General features: G+C 41.5%; 1 protein-coding gene across 1 annotated transcript in view; it reads left to right on the top strand.

Moving 5' to 3' along the window:
• The window catches only part of LOC136632282 (sialic acid-binding Ig-like lectin 5), a 46416-nt gene that overhangs the window by 11960 nt on the left and 19001 nt on the right, over positions 1-15455 (top strand). Inside the window, exons 2-6 of the mRNA XM_066607059.1 lie at positions 3151-3200; positions 3760-4107; positions 5188-5484; positions 8320-8580; positions 12023-12295. Coding sequence (XP_066463156.1) covers positions 3158-3200; positions 3760-4107; positions 5188-5484; positions 8320-8580; positions 12023-12295 — 1222 coding nt within the window. The 5' untranslated portion in view covers positions 3151-3157. The remainder of the gene's footprint in view (positions 1-3150; positions 3201-3759; positions 4108-5187; positions 5485-8319; positions 8581-12022; positions 12296-15455) is intronic.

Here is a 15455-nt window from a genome sequence, read left to right as displayed (position 1 = left end):
GACACTTATAACGCACACCTACATGCCAAAATAATGTATGGGGATTGGTGGCAAGCAGCAATACACATGTCATTGCATACTTGCTGCGTACACACAGCCTACAGGCAAACACTGTTATGTGAGCCCGGCCCCAATGTGAGGGCTCGAAACATGTAAGCATTAAATTCTGATTGCCAACAGCGCTTTCATTATATATATAAATCAATAATAAAATTATTTTAATGGATCTATGTTGGTGGTGGATATAATGTTTTTTATGGATCTCTATCCTTTTTGAACGAGTTTTCACACAAGCGACACTTATTCCCTGTCTACAAGATAGGGGATAAGTATCAGATCAGTGGAGCTTGGATCACTGGAACCCTTGCCCATAATGAGAACAGGGTCTTGTGCCCCTCGCCCCCACCCCCAACGTATTCCCTGCTACTCCATTCAACTCTCTCTGACTACTGGAGATATCTAACTACAGGGCTCGGCAATCTCTCGCAGTCCTGAGCAAGCGCAGGTAGTGCATTCATAGGTCAAGTGAATAAGAAAAAAATGGTGTCGTTCATGTAACCTCATAGGAAAAGGTGAGCATGTTCTCCTCAGAATCAGCTGGCAAAGTCACTGTGATCCATGGGGAACTTAATGCAAATACATTTATATTTCTCCCATTGACTTCAATGGGAGCTGTATAAATATGTATACAGTGAGCCCCCCCCCCCCCCCCCTTCTGGCAGCTGCAGGTGGTCAAAAGTATATAACTTAAAGGAGTATTCCAGAGATTGGGCAAAATGTTCCCAACATTTCCACTTTTTGCCATTGTTTCAAAGAGTAATCTTTGAAATAATATTTTTTGCTGACCTGTACCACCGCTGCTTTCCAGCCAACTTCAGATTTCCAAATTGTTATGTAAAATGTCTGCAATAGCGCAAAAAAACTACGTCTCCAGAATGCCGCATTGCCAGTAACTAATGAGTATGCATTCACAACTGCGCAAACTGTGTTATCCTTACAGAATTTGAAAGCACCGAGCAGGCCTGACCAGTAAACAGCGGAGCGTACAGGACGTAACTATTGGATACCCCCAAAAAACGAAACGGGTTGGGAGACCGCAGGTAAAGCGACATCTCTGCAGTTTTGTGAAACAAGTTATAACATTATATTGCAAAATTGCTGTTGCATAATTGTTGTCGCCTTATGAAGCATATAACTTTCACTTTGAATTGCAGGGTCCTTATACAAAAAAATTCCCACAGCTTTATACCAAGTAGGCTGGCTTATTCACAGTTTCAGAACTATTGGTTAGCACGTCAAACAAAGAACCAGAAAGAGAAAATCTAATGTAACTTGGGCTTTCTTGGTATCCAATTACAACAGTGTGAGTTAGATACATCCAAAAAAAGGTTTGGTACCGCGTTAGCCAGTAGAGCAATGTGTGATTGTTACGTGGGATCCAAACTAGTTTCTTTTATTACCCTGACGAAGGGGGCCAGATATCCCCGAAAGCTTGCTGTAACATCATGCATTTTTGTTAGCCGGTAAAAGGTATCATATCTACAAGATTACTTGGTTTCTCTCACTGAGAACAATCACATATTAGATACATCCTACACACAGACAATAGTAGTATACAATATTTTTAGAAGAAAACATCTTAGTTAACTACATTTTACATAAGAGGAAGAGAAGTTAATAAGACAAAAGTTAGTATGCAGTAGCTATATCCTATGTGCATAGAAACGTCTAGGAATAACAAAAAATTATATAATATACCTCAACTTTCAGGCTGATAACAGAGAGCAATACCAGCTGTTACACTATCACTTTGTCTATGACCTCATATCACAGCAACACAAAAACAAATATTTTTTTTAAGAAACGTCTTTTTATTATGCAAAAGTAGTAAACAAAAATGCTATCTAAATTTTTGTATCGTAATCTTACTGACCACAGGATGAACGCCATAAAAATGGAACTGAAAAAATAAACCACTTTTTTTTTCACTTCCCCTTGCCCTCAGAGAAATAGAAAAAGTTGCACAAAACAGTATATGTAACCCAAAAATAGTGCCATTAAAAAATACTATTCAACGTACAAAAAACAAGCGCAGAACAGCCAGTTAATGCTGCCCACAATAAGGCTGAATAATGTGTACATGCTTCAGTATGGTCCTCAGGATAAGTCATCAACAATTGATCAGTGGGGGTCTGCCGCTCAGGACCACAATCAGCTGTTCTCCAGGAGGCTGTCAGTGTGAACAGAGCCGGAAGCAGACAGCGCTGTCGACATTGCAGTATTGAATTCAGGGGAGTTATGACTGCATTACTAATCCTGGGCCTCCACCTTATGGACAGAGCGTTCTGTTTTCGGCTCCGTTCACACAAAAAATGGGCCCGAATAACAGCTAATGGCCGGGGAAGTCGAACAGTGGACCTCCACCAATAAACTCTTGTTGGCCTATCCTGAGGATAGGTCATCATTAGTTCAGAACCAAGCAACTCCTTTAATAGGGGACACTTTTCTAGCACTGTTTATCAGGGCGCACTCTGTTAGCACTGTTTATATGGGGCACATTCCTGGCAGTATTGTTTTTTAGGGGCGCTTTGTTGATACTCTTTTTATGGGATACTGAATACTTTACTTGACTGTGCTTACTGGAGGGAAGGGGCTAACCTGCGGACACAGCTTACAAAGCCGCTATGGCTGTCATTATGTTGGTGTTGCCTGAACTTGTAGCCAATGTAGGTTTACTTATCACTGTTGGTGAGAAATTCAACTGCAGCAAAATTAATGGCCTGGTTATTATCTGTTTTTAATTAAAGTTTTGGACAAAAAGATATCTAGTAGTGCAGGATAACATAGAGCAAAGCACTTTCAATGAGTAAAATATGTTATAGACTTATAGTTCCATCTAGTGTTGGAAATATCTGTATACTTTTTAAATGATCTGCAAACAACTTAACATTTTTACTAAATGCACCAAAATTCCAAATTTTGTGGTTTATGAAATGACAAATTCTATATCTGTATCTCCATTTTCCATCTAATACAAGAAGGTGTGATCATGGATGCAACAAGCTAATAATCAGTTAAGCAAGCTAAGTATACTGTATATACATGCATTGAGAAACTGATCTACTTGTCCAAACTTTGTTTTCTCTTTAGCTCATCAATGGACCAAAGAAGTGCTTTATTCATTGCATTCTTATTAGAAGGTACCCAACTTTATGTATTTTACTTTAGGACAGTAAAACCTCTTTAAGGGGTCGTCCCATCAGAGCATGCATGGGGCCCGCTACCAAACCTGCAAGAGGAGGCTTTCAACAGGCTTTCATTGAATTCTGAGCAGGAAATACAAGTTACAGTTTGCTGCAATATGGAAGATGGTGATATACCTGTGAATCTAAGAAGATTTACCATTTAATCCCATGTGCCAGACCCCAGCTTTCCTTCCTAACTTCGCTACTGCTTAACCTCTTGTGCTGCACCGCCATCTTGTATACCAGACCCCGGCTGCATCCTTGGCCTCGTTTCCCGCCAGTGGCGGTTACAACAAGTGACTCCAGCCCTGCACCAAATCGGCACACTGGCAATAGGTTCTGTTTGTTTTGTTCAGTTCTGCTTAATTCCTGGTTCTGACCTGTACCTGTTCACCATGCTTTCTGACTTCTCCTATCCTGACCTCAACTTCTAGTGAAAAATGTAGTGATATAAAGTAAATGTTGTATTTCTTTTTTTACATTTTTTTTTGTAATTTTTTGTGTTCTTTTCAAGGCCTTCAAAACTGTGCAGCAACGTATAACATCGCCATTCCCCAGCAACTTTGGGCACTCAAACACTCCTGTGTGATCATCCCCTGCAGTTACAGCTATTCAAATCCTAAACAATCAAGTGGGAGCATTTTGGGAATATGGCATCACGGGATCAACGAGAATTTTAAAGACTTTATTAAAAGTAGTATGCCACAGAATCATGTGTCCTTCATAGGGGACTTGGGCGATGGTGACTGCTCCATAAAAATCCACAATGTCCAGCGTGAAAACGTGGGGACCTACAAGTTTCGGGTAGAAATGAACCATTTTAAGTACTCATACAAATCTGTTGTCCAATTGAATGTTCTAGGTAAGTGAATTATGAGATTAGATGCTCTTATTAAAACAGGATGTCCTCTACAAAAAAATCATCCGCATTTGCCCTCAGGACTTACTAAGCAGAAAGACTCTACTCGAAGTTCTATACTCTAAGGAGCTGTTGGTACCTATTTAGGTGTTTAATCACCCAATAAATTCATTAAGCATCTTCCAATTCTTTAGCTTTCTTTTAGTGATCGTAATGGCCTGCGACAATTTGAGGTTGGACCTCCATGATTCACATATTTTGGGGTGTCCTTCAACCTAAAGAAGCATTTCCAAACCAATCGACCCTTTTTAAGGGTTTCTCTGGGTCTAAAGTATTGGCTGTTCTCAAGCCTGTGACATCACGTTTATCAGTCACATAGCCTGACTGCAGCTCAGTGCCATTTAAGTGAAAGGGGTTTTGCTGCTATGCTAGGCACAGCAGCTATAGAATGTATAGCACAGTGCCCGGTATAGATTGAAGCAGCTGCAGTACTCACCCAAATGCATGGCAACTTCAAACAGGGGTCAAGAGCGGTGGACACCCATGATCAACTATTGATGACTCTTTCTTTGGATAGATCATCAATGGTCCCAGAAAACCCCTTTAACTCTTCATAAGACACTGCACTTTCTGCATTCACTTTCACATTTTGGCTGTCTAGAAGGGGCAATTAAAGTCCAGAACAAACCAAATACAGTTATACATTTTAATTTTTGAGTGATCCAACATCCTTACTATCAATTAGTTCTATGGCAATGGATATGGGTTATGCTCCTCTCTCCATTTGTCATCTTGACAGCCATCTTGAATACAACTCATTAAAGGAGGTAAGACTATCTATATCCATTTTTGAAATAGCTCTCTTCACAACCAAAGCAATTAAATAGTAGCAAGGTATTCAAATTCCTACATTCCCCTGCCTACCCATTGACCGACATAGAGTGTTTTCTTGTCTAGTATCACTGAAAACTTCTCCCCATATCTAGCGTGCTTCATGTTTGATATTTTGTGGGCAGATGGTCCTTTATTGGGAATTTTTTTTCCAAGCAATGAACTAATAATTTTTCTGCTATTTGACTTCAGATGACCCTCCAAGTCCTATATTCGTCTTTCCCGAACAAACCATTCCAGAGGCTACAAAAGTTAGTCTGAGATGTAGCACAACCTACACATGTTCATCTGATCTTGCAAATCTGGTGTGGTCTTCTAATGAAGAACAACCTACTGGTACACGCACATATCAGGATGGAGTGTGGAAAGTAGAGTCTACACAAGTATTCCAAGTGAAGAAAAATCACGATGGGATGTCCTTTAGCTGCCATGCAAGCTACAATTCAGGAGCCAAGTCGCAAGTCATAACAAGGAATCTAAGGATCACTTGTAAGATTCTAGTATTGTAAAGTATTAAATCTACTGTTTTTGCATGAATTGAAAAATGTTTAATATAGCGCTGCATAATAAGTTGGCTCTATACAAATAAAGATTATTATAATAATAATAATAAAAATTAATAATAATCTTTATTTGTATAACGCCAACTTAATTTGCAGAGCTTTCAAAGCACGGGGGAGCACAAACAAGACAGTTACATATGATATACAATTATTTGGAGAGATATGGGGTGGGGGTGACACAGGAGGTACAGGGGCAGGAGAGGAGGCACAGGGGAGCACAAGCAGTATGAAAAATTTCATATGGCATTTATTAGGAAACAGAATAGGGAGGTGATAAGGAGATACAGGGGCAGGGGATGTATACGATAGGGAAAGTAGAAGGTGTGGGGAGCCATAGGGAGGGGCAGAGGGCATGTTGTGGGGTTTGGGTATTAGATCAGGAGATTTGGTATGCCTCCTTGAAGAGATGTGTTTTTAGGGCACGTCTGAAGTTCTGTGCATCGGGGATTGTAAGGATGTTTTGGGGTAGTGCGTTCCAGAGGACCGGTGATGCTCTGGTGAGGTCCTTGAGGTGAGCATGTGAAGATCGAATTAGAGGGGTGTTTAATCTCAATGTGATAGCTGATCGGAGTGTGCCTGCTGGATGGTGTACAGACAGAAGGGAGGTGATGTATGGTGGTGCAGCACCATAGAAAGCTATGTGGGTGGGTGAGGGTGATGAGTTTGAATTTAGTTCTGTAGTGGATAGACAGCCAGTGCAGCGACTGGCATAGTGTGAAGGCATCTGAGAAGCGGCTGGATAAGAAAATTAGTCTAGCTGCCGCATTTAGTATTTATTGGGGAAGGGAGAGGCTGGTGTGGGAAAAGCCAATGAGCACTGAGGTACATTAATCGAGTCGGGAATGGATGAGGATGATAACGAGTGTCTTTAGCGTGTCCATGGTGAAAAATAGCCAGATTTTAGAAATATTTTTGAGGTGCAGGTGGCATGTTCGGGCCAGAGATTGGATATGGGGGGTGAAGGAGAAGTCAGAGTCCAGTGTGACACCAAGAGAATGGGCATGCTGTTTGGGGGTTATTATGATGCCAGACACTGGAATAAGGATGTTGGGGAAAAATCGGCTGGATGGCAGAAAGACGAGAAGATCAATTTTAGAGAAGTTAAGTTTGAGAGAAAGGGAGGACAAAGTATTAGAGACAGCGGACAGACAGTCGGGGATATTTTGAAAGAAATGGTTCAGAGATGTCGCGGGAAGAGTTGTATAGCTGGGTGTCGTCAGGTTAAGTGGTATTGGAGGCCGAATTTGTGGATGGTTTGTCTTATTGGGACAGTGTAGACAGAGAAGAGGAGTTGACAGAGGACTGAGCCCTGGGGGACCCCAACAGCGAGAGGAAGTGGAAAGGAGGTACAGCTAGCAAAGGAAATGCTGAATGTGTGGTCAGAGAGATAGGAGGGGAACCAGGAAAGAGTGGTGTCTTTTAGGCCAATAGAGCAGAACATAGCAAGGAGGAGGTCATGGTCAACAGTGTCAAATGCAGCAAAGAGGTCAAGGAGGATTAGTAGGGAATAGTTACCCCTCGTCTTTCGACACTTTTGTGAGGGCGATTTCGGTCGAGTGTACGGGGCGGAAGCTGGACTAGAGAGGATCGAAGAGTTAATTATTAGAGAGAAAGTGTGTGAGGAGGGAATAAACCCGGCATTCTAGTAGTTTTGAGATGAAGGGAAGGTTTGAGATGGATTGGTAGTTGGCAGCTTCGTTCGGGTCAAGGGTCGGTTTTTTAGCAGAGGGGAAATGGTGCACTAAAGGTTGCATGTGCATAGTAGGTACTATGGAACCCCTGGAGAGAGGGGGGGGCCTAACCAGGTTGCCTCAATAATTTATTTTCCTTAGTGTTGAGAACCTGCATTGGGGTCTTCTCTCCATGGATACAACATTAGAATACATTAGTGTTACATCCGTGTGGGTTGTTTCCACGGCAATGAAAATATGACAGGATAGGAGAAGGTAACATAAATTGAAAGTGCATACAAACAACCACAAACACAAGACACCAAAATACTTACAGTGTACTAACTCAAATAGATGACAACAACTACTAAGTACGTATGAGGCATGTATTCTGGCCAGAATATGCAAGCTCACAAGCCCACATTAAGGGGCCCGCATAACATGCAGACAGGGAGATCAGGGTGTCCAGTCCATCTTCAGGGTAGGTGGGGAAAGCAACTTAAACTGGCAGCATGCATAATACCAAGTAGAGAGTGGGAAAGGGGGTAATTGACCAGCACCCTTTAGTAAGAGGGGCTGGTATTTATGTGCACAAAACGATGGTGATTGGCTGGCTGGAGAAATCCACACCATCAGTCAGCCAAATCACCCACACCTGCAGCAGTGTTCTCCTAGAAACCCATAGTACTACAGGTCCCAGGTGTAGAATGTGACAATTTGGATCCTTTTAATTAGAACACCAAGTTATTCTGCCCTATGTGGTAGGGATTATTCAATGCTTGATCTGGAGACTCTCGCCTCTAAGTTGCCCCCTGCTTGCACTTAAAGAAAATGACCAGAAACAGCCATAAATTCCACTCTTGCCTTCAAGGGCTACTCCAGCGAAAACACATAGCAAGGACCCAGTTTGCTGCTCTAGCCCAGTATATAACCTGAGCAAATTATAGTAACTTTGTGCTCCACCTGGCATCTAGCATCTGGGGTACATGCCTTACTAGCTCCTGCTAATTTATACTCATGATATGGAAACTTTAACTTTTATCTATTTTATCTTTGTTATTAAGCTATTACCCTATTCCCTGCTATTTTAGATAAGCCCGAAATTCTCCAGAATTCTCAATGCAAGAGGATCCTCAATGCAATATACTGTGAGTGCGCAGTAATTGCTAAACCTACTGCGAATATCACTTGGCACGGTACAGATGTAAATGCCACAAAAGTCTCCATAAAATCATCATCTAATGGCTCTAAGACAATATCCAGACTTGAAGGAGCAGGGATGCCATCTGGAGATATATGGTGCACAGCCAGCAACACAGAAGGTTCCATGTCCCAGAACTTAACAATTCATGGTAATAAGTGATAACTGTGGTCAAATGTAGTGTGGTGTGACTTATTGTATAGGACGCATTTATAAACTGTTGTGCATTTTCAGTTAACTTCATAACCTCCTACAAGTGTCCTCCCAATAATCTTTGGTGGAGTACACACCAGGGGTGGAGATAGGCAGGGAGGATGGTGTATGTCTCATATATGTATTTCCGTATACAGTCTGGGAAATAAAAAAAAAAAATTAATGGGCGCAACAATTAGGACATGCTCTATCTTCTGTGTGTTTGCGTACCAAAGAGCCCCATAAAGGTCTATAGGTGGTGAGCAAACACGCACATCTTCACGCGCATGTAAAAGCCATTTCAATAAGCGTAGGGGGACTCCCCTGCCTGTATGAACGAGCGGTGCCTGTGCCAAATACACTTATTCACTGCACAAAAAAATTACATAGGAGTAAGTGTATTGCGATGTACGCTCGTCTGTTTAAACCTTAAGGCCGCTTTCAGACCTGCACATTTTAACTCCATATTTGGTCTGTGTTTTGCGGAACCAAACTTGGTCTGACATGATCAACCCCTCATAAACCCATGCTGATGCGGGAAGTTTACCGTATTTTCCTTGAGGTATTCCAGGATGGCATCTCTCAGAAACCCTTTGAATATTTTTCCAATTATTTAAATGAGACTTACCGGTCTAAAGTTACCAGGCTCCCTTCTTGACCCCTTTTTATATATTGGAACCACATTGGCAACACGCTAATCCAGTGGTACAACCCTGGTCTCAACAGTGTCCCTAAATATAAGAAATAGCAGTCTGTCTATCACATCACTTAGTTCCCTTAGAACCCCTGAGTGTATTCCATCTGGGCCTGGCGATTTGTCAATTTTAATCTTTTTTCACCAACTCTGCACTTCCTTATTTAGGCAGCTGATATTTTGTGGGGGTGCATTTTAACCCCTGCATCTCGCGTGACATTTCTTTCGTGAATACACTTGAGAAAAAAACTATTTAATCGATTAGCTTTTCCCTCATCATCTTCTCCTGCATTTGTTAAATGGCTAGTGCTCTCATTGCAAATCCTTTTACCGTTTATATAATTGAAAAATAATATGGGGTTATTTTTGCTGTCTTTAGCAATCAGTCTCTCTACCTCCTCCTTTGCAAATTTTATCTTTTCCTTACATAATTTGTTTTTTTCCCTGTATGGTTTTAGTGCTTCTTTACTGCCTTCTTGTTTTAATAATATAAACGTTTTCTTTTTTTTTTGCTTATAACCCCCTTTACAGTCTTCTCCAGCCACATTGGTTTCCTTCTACTTGTAGTTCTTTTATTTTTAAAGGGTATGAACTGCTCCATGAGGTAATTAGGATGTTTTTAAACTTCTCCCATTTGTCGCCTGTACTATTATTTTTGAGAATGCTATTCTAATTAATGTTACCGATAGTAGTTCTGAGCTGATCAAATTTTGCTTTACTAAAGTTTTGTTTTTTGTCGGTCCCTGATAAGGCTTCCTATTGAATGACAGTTGGAAATTAACTATATTGTGGTCACTATTTTTCAAGTGTCCCTCAACCTGCACCCACATGATTCTATCCGGTTTGTTAGTTAATAGTATATCCAGGATGGCCCTCCCTCTAGTTGGCTTCCGCACAAGTTGGGTAAGGTACTTACCTTTAATTGTTCTCAAGAACTTATCACCCTTGTGAGATTCGCAGGTTTCGCCTTCCCATATTATATCTGGATATTTAAAGTCTCCCATAATAATTGCTTCATTGCGGTTTGACACCTCTTCTATTTGCCTTAATAAGAAGTTTTCAGTTTCTTTTTTCTTTTTGGTGACCTAAAGAAAATCCCTATCAGGATTTTGTTATTTTTTCCTCCCTGTATTTCTACCCACAGAGATTTCACGTGTTCCTCTCCTACACCTATATCTTCCCGTAGCTTCGGCATTAAGTAGGATTTAATGCACAGACATGCCCCTCCCCCTTTCTGTTTCCCACAGTCTCTTCTGAAGAGATTGTAACCCTGTAAATTCACCGCCCAATCGCACATTGAGCCATATTTCAGTTATTCCTACTATGTCGTAATTTTCTTCAGACATTCTTGCCTCAAACTTACCCACTTTACTGATCAGACTTCTTGCATTTGTTGCCATACAATTTATATGGCTGTTGTTATTCTTTGTATTTATGATGCTACTTATGATCCTATTAGCTATTCTATCAGTTCTAACTGTACTAACTCCTCAGCCCGCTCGACCCCCATTCCCAATACTTGGTCCAAGGTCACCATCTACACTGTCTTCCCCCTATTACTCTTTTTGCTTACCCCATCTTCTCCCCCAGTACAGCTGCACCCTCCCTGTTGAAATACAGCCCATTCCTACTGTAGAACCTGTAGCTGACAGCAAAGTCAGCCCAGTTCTCCAGGAACCCAAAGCCCTCCTTCTTTCATCAATTCTGAAGCCACTTGTTTAACTCCCTGAGCTCCTGTTGCCTTTCTGGTGTGGCTCATGGTATAGGTAGTATTTCCGAGAAAACTACCTTGGAGGTCCTCACTCTAAGCTTAGATCCTAGATCCCTGAAATAGTTTTTGAGGGTCCTCCATTGACCACTAATTTTGTCTTTGGGGCCAATGTGTACCATGATTGCTGGATCCTCACCAGCCCCTCCCAGTAATCTGTCAAACCAAATTGTGCTGTCGGACTCGAGCGCCAGGTAGACAACACACCTTTTGATGATCCAAGTCTTTGTGGCACATCAAAACATTGCACATGTGAATTAACCCATTGGAAAACGTGGGCTTCACATACATGCGATTTGTAGCATTGCGACAAAATTGCGTGACTTTGTCGCCCATGTGAATGAGGCCTAAAGACCACAAGCAAACTTTTGACTTGTTCATGTGCAAATACGCTCCGTGAGTGTATTTGCACATGTACTCATCTGTCAAAGCTTTAAGCCCTAACTTTATATTTTGGTAATTATTGTGATTTTTTGTGTGTGTGTTTACTTCCTGAATGTATCATGCATATTCACTGCGTGTTTGTAACTCTCCCATAGACTTGCATGGCCAATTCTGTGATTTTTTTTCGTTTTTTGTTTGAATACCCTTATGCAAGTCAACAGGGTTTCAGCACTGTGCATAATGCTCAGTAAAATTGCGCTAATGGGAGTGAGCCTTACAAACATGTACAATAAGCTCCTCTGAGACCGGCCTATGGCTGATTTTTTCAGATGTTATAGAGCTGACTTTGTGGCATTGAGCAATGTTAAGTTTGTCATTAAACTCATCATAAATTAGATATTTTGAGATTTCCATTAACTAATATGGAAATTGTGTATCTATTACAAAGCATCATGTAGCCAGATTCATTATCTATCAGTTCATTCATTTTCTTTCACAATATTTTTGGACTAATATGTTTAATTTAGTGAAATGTTTAATTTTCTATAATTTTAGAAGCGCCACAAATTATCCAGGAATCTCATTGCAACAAGAGCCGGAGTGCATTATACTGTGAATGTGCGGCAACTGCCAATCCAGCTGCAAACATCACCTGGCATAGCACTGATTTCACCGACGTCATTGAGACATCTGGATTCTCCATAAATCAATCTTCTAACGGCTCTAAGACAGTGTCCAAGCTGGAAGGAGCAGTGATGCCCCCTGAAGGTATCTGGTGTAAAGCCAGCAACATGGAAGGCTCCGCGACTCACAAACTACCTGTGCACGGTAATATAGATTAACTATTAATATAGATGTAGCAGGAATTAATCTGAGATTTAACTCTGTATGGCTGCATCCCAAAATACAGAAACCACATTTCATAGAATCGTAGAATGGTAGAGTTGGAAGGGACCTCTGGGGTCATGGGGTGCAACCCCTTGCTCAGAGCAGGATTCACTAAACCATTTGCTATACCAAACCTTGAGCTCTTCTTTGCTACAAAATTACATACAGCATGTACAGCCTTACTATGCTACAGTAGGTTGAAGTTCCCTTTAAAATATTCTGTAGGATTTGATGGTTCACGCTGCCCAAGAACCTTTGACTTGACTTCCTCCATAGATGACTACCTGTTGAGTACATGGCCTGTTCTCTCTGCTATACTGTATACTGCCCTTCTTACAGTATATGATTTACATCATACTCGGCAAACAAAGTAGTTAACCCCTTAAATGGGGTTTTCAGGGAAATAATATTGATGACCTATCATCAGGATAGGTCATCGGTAGTTGATAGGCTGGGGTCCTTCGCTCTGGACCCCGAAGGAACAGCTGAGCAGGGCGCATGTTGTCAGTGCCGCAATAACACAGAGGTCTTATGTTAAATAGTATTTCCCTGGAAAACCCCTTTAATGACCAATGACGTACAAGTACTGTACATCTTTGGTCTACACAGTGAATATGAAGAGGGTTCATGAGTCAAGCTTGCTTCTTATCCGGTAGTTATCAGCAGTTTCATACAGCTAACAACTGCTGGCAACGATCATAGCCAAGTAACTGTTCAGTTGCTGCAGTTAGCACTGACTATGCCTTCTAAACAGCTGGCTGAATTGAGGGGACCCCTCCGGTGTCCCATTGCCTTCCTGAAATGCAATTCTGGGGTGCTGAATGGGTTGTCATGTCAGTCTGGGGCCTTGTAAGGGCTCCTAGGTCTACCAAGAATCTTAGCTCATTAAGACCTGCCTGTGGGGCTTAATAGGCTGATGCTAATGGTGCTTTCACACATACCTGAGCATTCTGCATCATGCAGTGGCAAAGTCTGCCACACTGAAAAATTCACACCAAAATCTGCATATCTAACATGGATTTTGACACCGCTTTACAAATGGCCTAATTCCATAGAAAATCTACATCAAAATCCTCATTTGAGAAATGCAGATTTTGGTGCAAATTTGCATGGCAAAATATTCAACTGCGTATTTTGAAATATTCTGGTCTATGTGAATGCACCCTTAGGCCTTAGTCAGACGGGCGTTTTTTCGCGTGATTTGCGGATCGCATGACGGATGTGCATCCGCAAATCGTGTGACCGGTGCGCGCAAGTCGCTCGCAAATCGCCCGAAAATCTGCTCCTAGCCGCGTTTCATTAGAAACGGGCCGGAGCTGTCCAGCGCATTGCATTCAATGGAGACGGCAATACAGCCGTCTCCATTGAAAGCAATGCGCTGCGGGCGAGCCCGGGATGAATTGTCGGTAAGGGCTTAAATATATAAGCCCTTACCTGCAATGCATCCTAAAATGTGTAAAAATAAAAAATATATATGTACTTACCTTCTCCCGGCAGCTGGAGCTCCGAGCGGCCGTCCTGCAGTGGGTGTGAAGGGGGTGTGAGTCAGACCTGCCCCCTGATTGGCTCAGCGCTGAGAGGCAGCAGTCACTCACCCATTCATGAATTCATGAATGGGTGTGTGAGTGAAACCGGCCTCTGATTGGTCAGGGCTGTGACCAATCAGAGGCAGATCATTCAGCAGGCGGGGATTTTAAAGCCCCGCCGGCTGAATAGTGCCGAGAAGCAGTTCAGGAGAACTGACAGCGGCCGCGGCTGGACTCCGGCTGCAGCGGAAAGGTGAGTATACAATTTTTTTTTATTTTAACACATTTTAGGATGAATTGCAGGGAAGGGTTTATATATTTAACCCCTTCCCGACAATTCACCCCGCGCACGCCGGCAGCCCATTGCTTTCAATGGAGCGGCTGTATTGCCGCTCCATTGAATTCAATGGGCAAACATCGTTCTTCTCTGCCACAGCTGTTACAGCTGTGGCAGAGAAGAATGATTTGTCTTCTATATGTTCTCAATGGGGTCGGCGCTGCTGAGCGCATATACAGAAGAGAACAGGAATCGCAGATCGCAGATAGGTGCGATCTGCGATTTTTTGTTCTATAATTTATCGGACGAGCGCATAAAAAGCGCTCATGTGTCCAATACCATTGCAAAGCAATGGTTTTAAAAAATCGCCGGACGCATGCGCATGCGCAAATTGCGCGAAAAAACGCCCGTCTGACTGAGCCCTTAAAGTACAATATATGTACTACAATACTTAAGTATTGCAGTGTATTATAGAAGCAATCAGACAAAATCAAAGTAAAAATAAGTTCAATAAAGATTTTTTAAATATTACAAAAAAAACCTAGACCAAAATATCCTTTTCCTATTTTGTCATATAAAAAATTCAAAACAATAGAAAAATAACATAATTGGTTTTGCTGTGTTTGTAAAAGTAAAAAAAAAAATAAAAATTACATTTATCCTGCATAGCAAATGCTGTAAGAAAAAAATATCTGTTATGTCAGAAATGCAGCTTTTTGTCACACTGCCAATTAAAAAAAGTGAACAAAAAGTGATCAAATAGTAGTATGTACTCCGCATTGGTACCAATACAGCTCACTGCACAAAACTACAGCTGCATGCATCCTCATCAAAGGAAAAATAAAAATGTATGGGGTCAGAATATGGCAACAAAAAGCAAATGTTTCCTAATTATTATTATTATTTTTTTAAAGTAGTAAAACGTAATAAAAACTATATGAATTTAGTAACGCCGTAATCATACTGACCCACAGAATGAAGATAATGTGTCACTTTTACCATACGTTAAACATTGTAAACAGTTACTATTCTATTTGTCACAGGGTGTTCTCTACACTATCAGCACTGATTAGGCGGTATCGGACGGTGCAGGACACCCCTCAGCTGCTTGCATCCAGTTCTCCATTTATTCATAGGATCAACAGAGGAAAAACACGATTCAGAGTTCTCAGAAAAGATACTTCCGATTTGTTAGGCTATGTTTACACGAGGTGGACTTGTGGGGAATTTGCCATTCGGACCCCCCATATGAAAAATCTGCAGTATTTCCATTAGCAGAAATGTGGAGGAGATTTTC

This window comes from Eleutherodactylus coqui, chromosome 6 (genome assembly GCF_035609145.1).
Source record: "Eleutherodactylus coqui strain aEleCoq1 chromosome 6, aEleCoq1.hap1, whole genome shotgun sequence".
In the NCBI taxonomy this organism is placed as follows: Eukaryota; Metazoa; Chordata; class Amphibia; order Anura; family Eleutherodactylidae; genus Eleutherodactylus; species Eleutherodactylus coqui.
Note: the sequence above shows the minus strand (reverse complement) of the source record. Positions and strands in the feature narration are given on the sequence as shown.